We start from the raw sequence: 13426 nt of genomic DNA, 5'->3' as shown, positions 1-13426 counted from the left end.
TGGCCTTCCTGACAAGTGCGGGGAGCACTGTGGTCCTATGGTTCCTCCTCCAGGGGCTGGCCCGATTGTGCCTGAGTGACCGGGGCACGATGGGTGGGACACCTCCCCGAGCTGGGGCGAGCAACTCAGGTCACAGGCCTGGTGTCGGCAGCTCTTGGGCCCGGCACCCAATACCTCTGGGCAGACAATGCCGGCTGTGTCCGGGCCCTCCAGGGGCACAGGCTCCGCTTGGTGTCACAGCCAGGAAACAGGCCACCTGAGCGGTACCTTTGTCCCCCCAGGAGGCAGCCCCACCACTGGGCAAGATGAGCAGGCTCCCCGGAGGCCCTGACATGGGAAGGGGTGGCGCTCAGCCAGGGGACTCCAGAGTTTGAGGCCCAGCCCCTGGGCACCTGGTGTTGGTCTGGTTCCCCTGTTGGCCCAACCACACGCTGGGGGTGTGACTGGGGTGCGTGCCTCCCTCTCAGAGGCTCAGGTTCCTCATCTGTAAGGGGACTAATCACAGCACTTCCTTATAGGGTTTTTGGGAGGAACCAATGGTGCACTGTACGTAATGTGCTTGGCCCGGGGTCTGTGCGCAGCGGGGCTCGGTGACCGCTTCTCTCCAGCATGGGGAAAGGTCGGGGCACGGTGTCCTTGGCCATGTCTCCACTAACCCAGGCTTCTGTCCTTAGTCCCTGCTCTGAGCATGGAAGGAGGGAACAGGGGTCTCTGGGGCTGGCACAGGACTCGTGGCTGCAAAGAGCCCAGGCCCCTCCGTCTCTGGGATGATGCCCAGGATAGGACTCCTTCCTATAACAGCCAACGCCCAGCCCAACAGGGGCCTTCTCCCCTCCTTCAACCCCTGTAGGGCTGCCCTTGGAGCCTAAGCCTCTACCTGCTTGTCAAGACTGACAAGGATGGGTCTCTACAGGCCTGGTCACTTCCTACTCCTTCCAGCCCACCAACCCCACCCCCAGAGGAGGGCTTCTGTACCCATTTGCCCCCTTCCTTATCTTCTTTGAGCCTGTGCTCTGAGGTCCTGACACATGCCGAAGTCAGCATGCATGTTTGCATGGATGGGTGCAGGCATGCCTGTGTGCCGCATGCATGCGGGAGGGCCCGGCTGCATGTCCTGCATCGTGGGCAGATCCCGAGCATGCTCCCTGAGACGGGTGCGGCCTGTCTTGGAATGGCAGGGACGTAGTACCTTTTCACATTCGTGTGTATCCATATGTCTTTCTACACATGTGCTGGTATGTTGGTCTGTCTTGTCTCCCCTATAGACAGGAAGGCCCAAGCCACATGCCAACGGGCGCTCTGGGAAGGTGACGTCGAGACTAGCCCAGCCTAATTTGGGGTTCCTGGTCCTGCTCCAGGAGTCCTCCAGCCTGCAGCCCCCACCGAGGAGGGAGGATTGTCCAGCGCGGGTTGGGGTCCGAGTCAGGGATCGGGGGGCCTGGCTTATAGCGTAGAGGACTTGGTGCTGCGCTGGGGGTCAGGAGGCCCTGCCCCGATGCCCTTGTGACCTTGGTCAAGGCCTTCAAGCTCTCTCTCCACGTTCAATCATCTGGAGAACGCGGGGTTGGATCTATGATTTCTGGCTGCCCTTGAAGCCCTGACGATCGAGATTTTAAGTCAGGGGGCAGGAGTGTGCTAACTTCGTTGGCGGAGGCAGCTGTGGCTAACGCCTGGCCTACCGGGCCCTCGCTCGGTCCTGGGGTGTCCTGCTAAAGGGTAAGAGGACGAGCCATGCCAGGCAGCGGCCCTAACGAGAGGATGACATGGCCTGGGCCGGCCCTCCCCGCGGCACCCCCAACGCGCCCTCTCTCCTCAGCCCCGGGGACACCACCCATCCTGCCCCTCACCCGGACCCGCAGCCTCATGGCCATGTCCCTGCCGGGCAGTAGACGGGCCTCTGCTGGATCCCGCAGGTGAGTGTCCCCTTGGCTTCGGAGGGCGGGAGGAGGGAGGGTCTCTGCCCCACCCCCCACTGCCACCGAACTTACAGTGTATCCTTGAGCAAGTCATTTCCCCAGTTTTCCCGGCTTTAGAATGGGCTTGCTATCACTCACCTCCTCCGGGAACTACTGAAGGGCTCAAGGGACACAGTGGATATAAAGTTCTCCGAAGCAGTAAACCACTGGACCCATACCATCCTCAGTATTGCTGTTGAGCTTCGCAGTGACCAGGGGGGACCGGTGCCGTCCTCCACTCTGGCTCGCTTGGCCCCCCCTTTGACCTGTGCGTGCCCCTCCTCCTGTCCCTACCCCTGCCTGCCCCCTCTGCCCCACCTGCATCAGCCCCCAGGCTCGGGGGGACCCTGGAAGTGGAGGACCCCTGGGCGAGGGTTGATGGGACCCCACCCTCGGCCCTGCCCAGCCTCCATTCCTGTCCTGGGGAGCCGGGAGGACCAGCCTCCTCCTGGTTTTCCATCTTGATTTCCGCTGTCTGTTCTGTCACCCCTGTCTGTGCGTCCCCCTCTCCCCTCTGCTTCTCTCCCCGGCCCGTGACCCTGCAGCGGGGGCCCTTTGGGCCGCAGCGGCCTGGCGGTGTTCGCCCAGTGTCCGCAGCTGCCCGCCAGCCCGAACGAGCACCTGCCTCTTCTTCCTGCCTCCAGGCGCACCTCTCCCCCCGTGAGCGTGCGGGACGCCTACGGCACCTCCTCTCTCAGCAGCAGCAGCAACTCGGGCTCCTGCAAGGGCAGCGACAGCAGCCCCACACCCAGGTAACCACTCCCCGTGCCCGGCCGGCGATGCACCTGCACCCCGCACCCCGGCTGCGCAGGTGGGGACCGGCCAGCTCTGGCTGTGTGACCTCCAGCAGCCCATTCCCCCCAGAGCCTCAGCTCCTGCCTGAGAGAGGGAAGGGTGATGCCCAGCTGTACACTTTGGGACTCCCTGTCCCAAAGACAGGGCCTTGCACAAGCTGGGGGTGATGCTTTCAGAACCGGGGCCCAGCGGCAGGCAGCTCCCTGAAGGTTCCGGGACCCTGTCCCATCTTCCTGCTCTACCGTCCTTGGGGTACAGCTTTTGTCCTCGCCCTTACCAGAGGCTCCTACACCTCCAGGCATCAGGTCAGCATCGGGGCCAGGAAGGAAGAAGGTAGAAGGGCCACCCCCCACCCCCCCGACAAGAAGCTCATGTTTTCTGAGAAGGGACACTTCCCCAGGAATTCTGTCTACACCTTGCCGGCTGGCACTGAGACATGGGACTGGGTGATGACTGCCAGCCAGGTGGTGCGGGGACCACCAGCATTGTCCCTGGTACCCTGCCACCGTGCACAGAATTGGGGTTCTCTTGGGGGGAAAGGCAAGAATGGAGAGTGGCAGGCCACTCGGGCGTCTGCCATCCTGCTCTCCTTGGGGGGCCACCTGCGCGGTGGCGGAAGTACAGCAGATTTGGGAGGCGGAGTGTGTTGCAATGTGGCACATGCTATGTTGTGTGCTCCGGAGAGGCGGGATGGAACCGGAAGAGCAGGCTGGGGAGGCAGGTGAAGGGAAGGTGAGCACTCCATCCTGATTCCCCAGAGGAGCCCAGAGCTTGGGGAGCGCAGGCTGGGCATTCATACTTCCAGTCCTTGAGTCTTTCCCTTATCCGTCAAGTGGGGCTAACATCCCGCAGGCTTCGGTGAGTTGATGTCTGCAGGTGGCCCGAACTGGTAGCTGCCATCATGAGGACTTGGGTCCCACATGAGCGTCCTGGGCCACCAAGGCTGGCTTGCGGCTCCCACGGCCAGAGCACCTCGTGGGAAGGCTAGTCTTGCCCTTCCAGTGGAGAGGGTGTCATTGGTGTGAAGTGATGTTCAGATCACGCTGAGGCAGCCGTTCTCAGAGTTTTCCACCTCGACACACATGATGGGTGACACACACGTGCAGGACCCATGCCCCAGCCTCCTGGCTGGGACCCCATCCTGAGTGCAAGGGGTGTGAGCAGGATGATGCGCTCACATTTTGCAAAGTATACGACTGGCAACTTGAACACTTTCTCATTAGTAGCAGATTTTTGCAGTGCACATCATAACTGCAGCACAAGGAACTGTCCCAGCCCTGAGGTTGGGCACTGCCCCCATGGGAGGGTCTTCTTGCCCATGTGGATGGTGGCCATTATGGGCGAGCAGCGGGGCCTCGGCTGTGGCCTCAGTGCAAACAGGTGTTCTGAGGCAGGAACAGCGGAGACCCACGGATTATAGTATTTTCTTCTCAGTTATTTATATATTTTTTCCACAAAGATAGAGCTAATGACTAAAAATGTATGAGTGTGAAATGTTATATTAGAAAAAACCACTCATGAAAGCAAATGGGAAGAGTGAGAACAGCTTCTTCTCTAATTCTCACCTGTACTAGTTTAACTGGTTTGTCCGGGGCCCGGGGAGGAGCCCCTTCTCACTCACCGCAGCTCCGCGCCCCACTAGCCCGAGTCCTGGCACAGCGGCCCACAGACGGGGCGTCCCCAGCTCCGACCTGCGCCACCCTTCTGCCCCTTGTCACGCGGAAAACAGGCTGGCGTGTGATAGGCCTTGAGTTAAACCTAGGGACCACGGGGTGAGTCAGTAGAAGAGAATCCGCCCCTTTCTCTCCACCTCTAGCCCCACGCTCTCTGCAGTGGCTGATGGTTTATGAATACTTTCCCTCCGTAAACATTAGGCAGCTCCCGCGGAACCTTTCAAACTGCCTTCACCGCGCTGCTTCAGCAAACCTGGCCTGTCTTCAGACCTGTGGGTGTCATTGCCCCTCCCTAAACCCCGGGGCTCCGCGTCCCCTGAAGGAGCAGCGTTGGGTGGCCACAGGGCCTCTGGCGGGCTGTGTGAGAGCCTGCCCGAACTGTTAGGCCGAGACCCAGGCAGGCTTCCTGGCACACGCAGCAGCAGGAAGCTGTGGGCTGAGGCACCTGGGCCGTAGCACGCTGGAACTGGGTGCTGTCCTTCGCTGGGTGCAAGGCCTGGCCCTCCCCACTCCTCCACTGGGCCAGAGGTCCTCCACTGTGCAGTGCTGAGACCAGGGTGTGCTCACCACACACACACACACACACATGTCTGTGCCCCCCCCCAGGCTGGGCAGCATGTGGAGCCGGCTTGCTGCCACCTGAGGGCACAGCTGTGAACGAGGGGATGCCCGGAGCCGGTGGGTGTTCACACGTGTGTGTGTGTGTGCCCTCAGAGCACGCGTGTGTGCGGGGGCAGGGTGGAAAGCACCTGCATTTGTGTGAACCCGTGTGTTGGGCTGCTGTGCTGGTCCTTGTGAATGTCCCTGAGGGTGGCCGCAGGGCGGTGGGGAGGCACGGGCACGGGCGTGTACACACGGAGGTGGGCAGACACACATGGACCAGGCATGTGCATGCTCGTGGGAGCCCGTGTGTACGTGAGCACAGTGAGGAGGGCACCAGAGTGCGTTTGCAGACAGCTGCACCCACACGTGTGTCTGCGCTCCCGGTCCCCCCCAGGGCCCAGCAGGCCGGGCAGTAAAGGCTCTCAGCTCTGGGGGTGCGCCCTCCTACACAGGGCTGAGTCCTTACCCCGCTGCCGCAGGCCCTGGGAGAATTACACAGGGAAGGCGCAGCACCCCCCCCCCCCCAGCCTCTGGCCCCCACCTCGTTCTCTGGGTTCAGAGACCGGACACCGGAGTTCTGGGACCCCCCCACCCCCGCCCAGGACTGAGATGGCAGCATCAGTGGAATGCCCCACATGGTGCCAGGCCATGCGCTTGCTCTGTCATGCATCCCCACCCATAACTAGGGGAGCCCCGGGCTCCCCACTGTGGTCTTCACTCAGAAGAGCTTTAATAAAGCCCGCCTTCCTGAAGGCCTGGATGCTCTCAGGCCCACACGGGCCGCTAGGGGAGGCCTAGCCCGGAGCCATCTGGTGGCCGTGGGACCAGGATGGTGAGGGACGTCTTCCCGGCTGACACGTGTCCCCTTGCAGGCGCTCCATGAAGTACACGCTGTGCAGCGACAACCACGGCGTCAAGCCCCCCACCCCGGAGCAGTACCTGACCCCCCTGCAGCAGAAGGAGGTGTGCATCCGGCACCTGAAGGCCCGGCTGAAGGACACCCAGGACCGGCTGCAGGACCGGTGAGCTGCCATCAGAGGCAGCCCTGGAGACACGTTGCCCTCTCCACGCTCAGAGGCCCCAGGGCCTCGGGGTACTTCTGGGAGGAAGGAGTGGCTGAGGGCTTCCCGGCACCCAGCCTGCCCTTTCCCTTCCGGCAAAGGCCCGTAGGAGCCCCTTTCTAGAGCCCCCAGCCATCCACCTCCTCCCCTCCGCTGCTCTCCCGGCCGGCCTGCTGGTCCTCCCCACACCCATGGCAGTGCTCTCTCAGTTTGAGCCTGGCGGCCCCTTTGGGCCACTTCTTGTCCCCTGGCTCCTTTCCAGCTGGAGAGCAGGAGCCCCGGGCATTCTTCCTGGCTCACCTTCCCTGCGGGGCAAGAAACAACCCCCCGGCCCCTTTGCTTCCGCCCAACGAGTCACCAGGGGGCTCTTGGCCCACCGGTTCAGGCCGCAGAGGCCTTTCTGCTCATGTACTTACAGACAATGGGAGATCATGAGAAACCTTTCTCGAGCTCCTACTCAGCCCAGGGGTCCCCCCGGGAGCCCCCGCGACCCCCTCTGAGCTCACTCTCCGGACCTGAGGGGCAATCCCGACCCTCTCGGCTGCTACCTGTCTGGGCCGCCGGCTTCATCTTTATGACCGCAGCTTCAGCGCTGCCCTCTGACTCCTCACCATCTCCTCTGCATGGTGTCCGTTCCAACACGCAGCCGACTGAGTTGCCCCGGGCACTGGGGGCCGGGGCAGGCCGACACGATCATGGCTGCTTTCCTCTTTGCTCTTTTTGTAAAACTATGCAGGGTGATGCACATGTCGCTCACACCCCGTACAGTTCCCCTCTCTCGAGCGTACCACTCAGCGATGTTTCATATAGGCACCGAATCACGCAACCCTCACCGGTATCCGGTCCCAGAACATTCTCAGCACCCCAGAAAGGAAGGCCATTCCTGGTAGCAGTCATGGCCCAGGCCCCTGGTAACCACTCGTCTTTCTGTCTTTCTGGATTCATCTGTTCTGGACACCGCATATAAACGGAAGCATGTAATATGCATGAGCACGGCTTCCGTGGCCAGAGCTTTGCCAAGCAGCCGATGCGGTTTGGCTCTGCTGTGGTTCTGAACTATGGGAAGTTACAGGTGGCATTCTGTGGCCTCCTCTGTCGAGTTGGCATTTCTATTTTTACTTCCCATCATCTTCTAGGTGATGCCCTGGGTCTGCCTGGCCACTTGCACTCATGGGCTCGGGAAGCAGACAGCCCGTCTCCTGGCTTCCCTTCTGGGGCTGGCCCAGCGGCTCGGGCGGACCATCTGCCCCGCGTGGTTTGGGCACGCTCCCCTGGCGTGGACGCGCCCCACCTTAAATCCCCGGCCGCTGCCTGTTAGTCCCACAGGGACCCGTGACAGCTCTTTGCCACACGTGCTCCGTGTGTTCACTTTGATACCCATCTCCTGCCGTAACCTACCTTCTCCATAAAGAAGCTTCTACACCCTGTGCTTTTGTTTGCTGTGTCCCCACTTCCTGAGATGGCCTTGCCCCTATCCTGCTCCCTGGGCAAACTCATCCTTCAAGGCTCAGTTCAACTGTAATGTCCTAGACAGGGTGGGGAAGCTAGAGCTCCCTGGCCTGGGGTCCCACCAGCTCCAAGGAGAGAGGGGCAGGGCCCAGCCCCACGGAGCATGCCCAACCCCTTCCTCCAAGCAGGTCTTCCCTCCCGGCACTCGGCGTCAGTGTGGCAGGTTTCCCTAGAATGAACCCCAGTAAGGGCCCCCATGCCCAGTGGTCCGTCCGTCATGGCCACTCTGAGCGACTCTGGTTCCCCGCTGCCATCACAGGGCTGTGTCCGGGTGGGCGGGCCAGTCCGCCCCTTCCCAGATAATGGCATTGCTGACCTTGCCAGCCACCGCAGCCCCTCAGCCCGGACCCCTCGACGTTCTGCAGAGCACACTTCCTGGCCTCATTTCCTGAACTGACCCTCCCATCTGACTCCGCAGAGCACACGGTGCTTGATCGGGGATGGTCCCTCTGCTGGGCTCCTCACCCTGAGTGACGGTCAGCCCTGCGTGCATTGCGTTTCCGTGAACGTGGGGCACGTGGGCCGCGTGGCTGGGGGGAGGGGGGTGCCTGGGTGGATGCGCCCTGCCCCCCACCCCCCGCAAGACCTGCTGGCTCAGGAGTGGCTTTCCTCCACCCTCATGGCCTTCACCGCATCCTGCCCCACCTCATGCTGCCTTTTCTACCAGACTTGATAGGATGTTCTTCTAACTTGCCTCCCTCCGCTGCACCCCGGATTCGTCTGTGACTTGAGGTGCCTGTGTCTGCTTTGCCTGGCGCTGGCCTCTTCTCTCGGGAACGGCCTGTGCCTTCTTGTCCATCCTTTGGGCCCATCCCCTTCACAGTAGATACAAAGCAGAGATGACCAGTGTGGATAAAACAGAGCCACCTGTGGTCACCGTTTTCCTCTGTCGCACCCACCACGTTTCATCCCCCGCACTGAGGGGAGGCGTGAGGCCGGCAGCCTCCCCCCACCCCACATAGTGGCAGTAAGTTCCACAGCAAAACAGGGCAGCCCGCTGCCTCTCCCCCGGGGGCTCCGGCGGGGGACCCCCGAGGACAGTCTGCACCACCGGCTTTCATAGGGGCAGATATTTTACGTTTAGTTCTTATTGTCTTCGGTTAAGATTTTAAAATAGATGTGTTTGGTTTTTATAGCAGTAGACATTTATTTATACACTGAGCATCTTTCTTGTCTAACGTCTCCTGTAGGTAATGGATTTAAGTGGGGACAGTCGTCTGCATTTCAGCCTACAGGGCTGAGGATGCAAAGGGGCCTAGACATTTCTTCTCCCCCCACCCTGACCCCGGGGGCTGGGGGAAGGAGGCCCCTTGGCTGCCCCCTCACCCCCTCTGGAGTGAGAAGGAGGCACTGAGTCAGGGCTTTTTTGTCTGGCTCTGGGCCGGGAAGCACACAGGCCCTCTGTCCTGGGTGACAGCCCCTCCCCCTGCTTGTCCTTGGTGGTGGTGACAGGCCGGGCAGCGAGCATGTGTGTCTTCTCTGCTCCCAGGGACACCGAGATCGATGACCTGAAGACACAGCTGTCGCGCATGCAGGAGGACTGGATCGAGGAGGAGTGCCACCGCGTGGAGGCCCAGCTGGCCCTGAAGGAGGCGCGCAAGGAGATCAAGCAGCTCAAGCAGGTCATCGACACGGTCAAGAACAACCTGATTGATAAGGACAAGGGGCTGCAGAAGTACTTCGTGGACATCAACATCCAGAACAAGAAGCTGGAGACGCTGCTACACAGCATGGAAGTGGCCCAGAACGGCACGGCCAAGGAGGACGGCACCGGGGAGTCGGCCGGCGGGTCCCCTGCCCGCTCCCTCACCCGCAGCTCCACCTACACCAAGCTGAGTGACCCCGCCGTCTGCGGCGACCGCCCCCCCAGCGACCACCCTGGGGCCTCTGCCGAGGACGGGGCTGACAGTGGCTTCGCGGGGCTGACCGAGGACACGCTGAGCCGGACGGACGCGCTGGAGGCCAGCAGCCTGCTGTCGTCGGGGGTGGACTGCGGCCCCGAGGAGGGCTCGCTGCACAGCAGCTTTGGCCTGGGCCCCCGCTTCCCCGCCAGCAACACCTACGAGAAGCTGCTGTGCGGCCTGGAGGCCGGGGTGCAGGCCAGCTGCATGCAGGAGCGCGCCATCCAGACGGACTTCGCGCAGTACCAGCCGGACCTGGACGCCATCCTGGAGAAAGTGACCCAGGCCCAGGTCTGCGGGGCAGTCCCTGAATTGGGGGTCGGGGATCCAGAGCTGGAGCCCCATCCCCCGGGGCCCAAAGACCCCACCTCCGCCGTGGTGGTGACGGTGGGTGACGAGCTGGAGGCGCCGGAGCCCATCACCCGAGGGCCCAGCGCGCACCGGCCGGGTGCCAACCGCAGCCCCGGCCCGTCGGTGAGCGTGGCGTGCCCGCTGGAAGAGGAGGAGGCGGCCGCCGCCGAGAAGGAGCCCAAGAGCTACTGGAGCCGCCACTACATCGTGGATCTGCTGGCCGTGGTGGTGCCGGCCGTGCCCACGGTGGCCTGGCTCTGCCGCTCGCAGCGGCGCCAGGGCCAGCCGGTTTACAACATCAGCTCGCTGCTAAGGGGCTGCTGCACTGTGGCCCTGCACTCCATCCGCAGGGCCAGCTGCCGCTCGCTGAGCCCACACGGCCCGAGCGCCGCGGCAGGCAGCTCCCAGCTGTGAGCGCGGCCTGACCGCTCTCCCTCCCGCTCGTGCCCCGGGGGCCTCATCTTACTTCAGTTTGGGGTTTGGGAGTGGCTTTTTCGGGACGTGAACGGTGTCAGGGGGCTGGGAGTCGGGGTTGGGAGAAGGCACCCCCAAACCGTGACAGAGGACAAGGGGAGAGAGACCAAAGGCAGGGAGGCACGCCGAAGGGACGCACTGCAGAGAGGGGAGGTGGGGAGGTTCCCCCACCCGGCCCTGTCCACCTGGACCTCCGCACGGGGCCGCCCGCCCACCGCCCCCTCCCCAAAGTCTCCGGTCTGTCGATGTGGGGAGGCGGGGCCTGAGGTGCCCGCGGGAGCCTCCCGCGCGCCCCCACCCCCGTGTCCCGATCCGGCCCGCCCACCCCTCCTCTCCAGCCACCCCCTGCCCTCAGTCCAGCCTTCTGGGCCAGTATTACCTCCTCGCCCAGAGCACAGGCCACCGGCCCAGGACTCGGAGCCGGGGTCTGCAACCCCTGGGCCCCGGCTGCAGTTCCAGCGTCTTCAGGCTGCTCCCGGCTGTGGGATTCGGAAGCCTAGTCTGGCGATAGGCGCGGGCCGGAGGAAAGACGGGGCGATGTTGGGCACGAGGCGGCAGAGCGCAGCGTGGCTTCTGTGTCTGTTCGTCCTGGACCTTTCCCCAGGCTCCGCTTCCCTCTCGGCGCGTCTGGCTGTGTCAGATCGTTCTTCCCATGAGAGCTGAGCCGGACAGGCTAGTGCTGGGGCTGGAGCCTCTGCGGGCCCCGGAGGAGGCGGCGGCGGCGGCTGGCAGCTGTGTGTGTGGGGGGGGGGACCTCCTCCAGCCCTTCTGAGACAAGGTCCTGAAGTCGGGGAGGCGGGGCTGGACTCGGCAATCCTCAGCTGCTTTGAGAAGCCAGACGACTGCCCCTGGAGCTCACCCCAAGTTTCTCTGGGGGGCCTCGGGCCCAACTTCTGCTTTGCACTATGTTCACTTTGGGGCTTGGCTCTCATGCACCCCAGCATCTCCACTGAGGGGCTGCTTGCATTCTAGGGTGAGGGCTCCTAGACTTAGACCTACCTGCCCCTGGAGGGACTCCCAGCAGGACGGATGGCACGATGGGATACTGAAGCCATGATGTTTCTCCCGACCAAAGCAGGGTGCCCCGGGTTGTCTCAGGCAGGGACGGGGCAGGGCAGGTGGGAGCCCTGCGGCCTCCCTGCTCACAGCCTGAGGCCAGGCGGCCTGGGACCTTCACTGTCCCCCCTCCTTCCCTGGGACCCCATGTGGTCCTCCAGCAAAGCTGCTGACGTTTTACCACCACTATTATTTGACAAAATGAACGCACTCCTTCTCCCTTGAGGGGCTTACACCTGTCTGGCGGCCCCTCCCACTCTTCAGAGGTTAGGCCCCACATCTGGGGGGGGTGGGACCCCGTGTTTCACTCATCCCTCTGGCCCCGGGGCCACTCTGGTTCTCTGCCCAGGTTGCTCGCCCACCCCCGTTGCTCCGACAGCCAGCTGCTGCCTCACTTAGGGGCCCGGCCTTTCCTCTCTGCGTCCTCCACTCAAGGGGGGGGCACCTGCATGCACTGGGAGTGGGCAGCCAGCTCAGCCATGGGGGCGACAGCCCCCTCTGCCACACGCTTTGTGCCTCCAAAGCTCCCCCCACCGGTTGGGGCCTCAGACAGACCAGCCGTCCTTTGTGGAGCACCACCCCCCCCTCGCCGAACCACACCCAAACTCCTGGGGCCTGGCTGGGGCTGCCCCACAGACGCTGGGGTCGTGACACGGAGGGGCAGTGAACAAAGCCGGGCCTGGCCGTGGACCCAGCCTCCTGTGCCGTGTACTCGCGAAGCTGCGCGTAGTGTCTCCTTAGAAGTAGCCCAAGCTTTGCCGAGAAAATAAATGTATGACTCTATTTGACAACATGAAATCTATGTATTTTTCACACTGGAATTCAGTCGAGCCGCGCAGCCCCTCTGCTCCTGTGTCTTGCTATCTGTGGCCTTCCTGTCGCGTCTTGTGTTTCGGTGGACGTGGTCGGGGCCGTAGCCGCTCCGTCCCGCCGGAGGACGCCCTGCTGAAGGGCCGCGCCCGAGGTGAGTGGGGCCGCCGCTCTGGGTTGAGGGGCCCTCGCCCACAGCGTCGAGGGTCTTCTCTCTTGGGGCCTTCAACGGGCTTTTCCTCCTCGGGTCAGTGGAGGCCGTGGCTCTGCGCCCGGCCCGGGGACACACCCCGAGAGCACGCGGGCAGGCGGCCCTGGCCCGGGCCCTGGTGCGCACGCGCGTGCGTGCTCAGTAGCCGCATCTATGCAAGGGGGGGGGGGGGGGGGGGCAGCGCTGCGCGCGCAGCTCCGAACGCTGGGGGCACCGCGGCCTGCTGGCCGGCCCTGGCACCGCGGGGCACAGAGTGTGGGGCAGGAGGCCGGGGGCAGGAGGCCGGGGGCAGGAGGCCGAGGCCAGGGCCGGGGCAGGGGGCGGGGGAGGGGGCCACCCGCACAGTGCTCTTCCTCCAAAGCTCCCCCTTTACCTTCTTTAATACCTCCTCCTGCTGGGCCATGGCCTTGCCCTTCTGCCCTCGGCTCCTAACGCAGAAATCCTCGGGGGAGGGGGCCCTTGCCCCCCTGGCCTCCGGCTGGAGCTGATTCAGTCCTAAAGGACATTTCCCCAAGAACCACCTACTGAACTGCTGGTCCCTTGGAGCCCAGCGGCCAGAAGTGGCTGCTGTTAGTTGGAGGGCCTGGGTCTGGGCCTCCCTGCTGCTCCTCTGCTCCGGGCTCAGGCAGGAATCAGAGCCGGGGCTGGAACTCTGCACCGAGAGCTGGCCTCCAGCGGAGTTTATTCCGGGCATCTCCCAAGGGGATAACTTAGCTTTTCACTGAACAGCCTTCCCAGGCATCGCTAGCACCAGGGTATCTGACAGCGTTTGGGGAGGGGTGGGCATCCACGAAGTTCTGGGACAAGGGTCTACCGAGGGCCTGAGCCCAGGGAACTCAGGACCTCCTTCTCTGACCTAGAGGGCCAGTACCAAGAAGTCACAGCATACTCTCCCATTGGGCCATCCCCTCAATGGAGAATTCAGGGGATACGGGAAGGGGGAAGGTGGGGAGGGTCTCCATTTTGTCTCCTTTGTCCTTCTGTTCAGACAGAGTTGTACCCACAGCAGACAGCTCTGAATTAAAGC

The 13426-nt window shown here is 63.2% G+C and overlaps 1 protein-coding gene across 10 annotated transcripts in view; it reads left to right on the top strand.

Moving 5' to 3' along the window:
- Positions 1–13426, top strand: part of SNPH (syntaphilin) — a 41325-nt gene that overhangs the window by 23105 nt on the left and 4794 nt on the right. For 3 of the 10 annotated variants that reach the window (XM_027623654.2, XM_027623652.2, XM_027623651.2), the window contains 5 exons: positions 1266–1716; positions 1817–1913; positions 2501–2707; positions 5899–6048; positions 9086–12342. In XM_027623654.2, the coding sequence (XP_027479455.2) occupies positions 1864–1913; positions 2501–2707; positions 5899–6048; positions 9086–10262 (1584 nt within the window). In that variant the 5' untranslated portion in view covers positions 1266–1716; positions 1817–1863 and the 3' untranslated portion in view covers positions 10263–12342. The other 7 variants (XM_027623646.2, XM_027623653.2, XM_027623649.2 and 4 more) reach the window with 5 other exon arrangements.

This window comes from Zalophus californianus, chromosome 8 (genome assembly GCF_009762305.2).
Source record: "Zalophus californianus isolate mZalCal1 chromosome 8, mZalCal1.pri.v2, whole genome shotgun sequence".
In the NCBI taxonomy this organism is placed as follows: Eukaryota; Metazoa; Chordata; class Mammalia; order Carnivora; family Otariidae; genus Zalophus; species Zalophus californianus.
The sequence above is the reverse complement of the archived record's forward strand: the minus strand, read 5'-3'. Positions and strand labels throughout refer to the sequence as shown.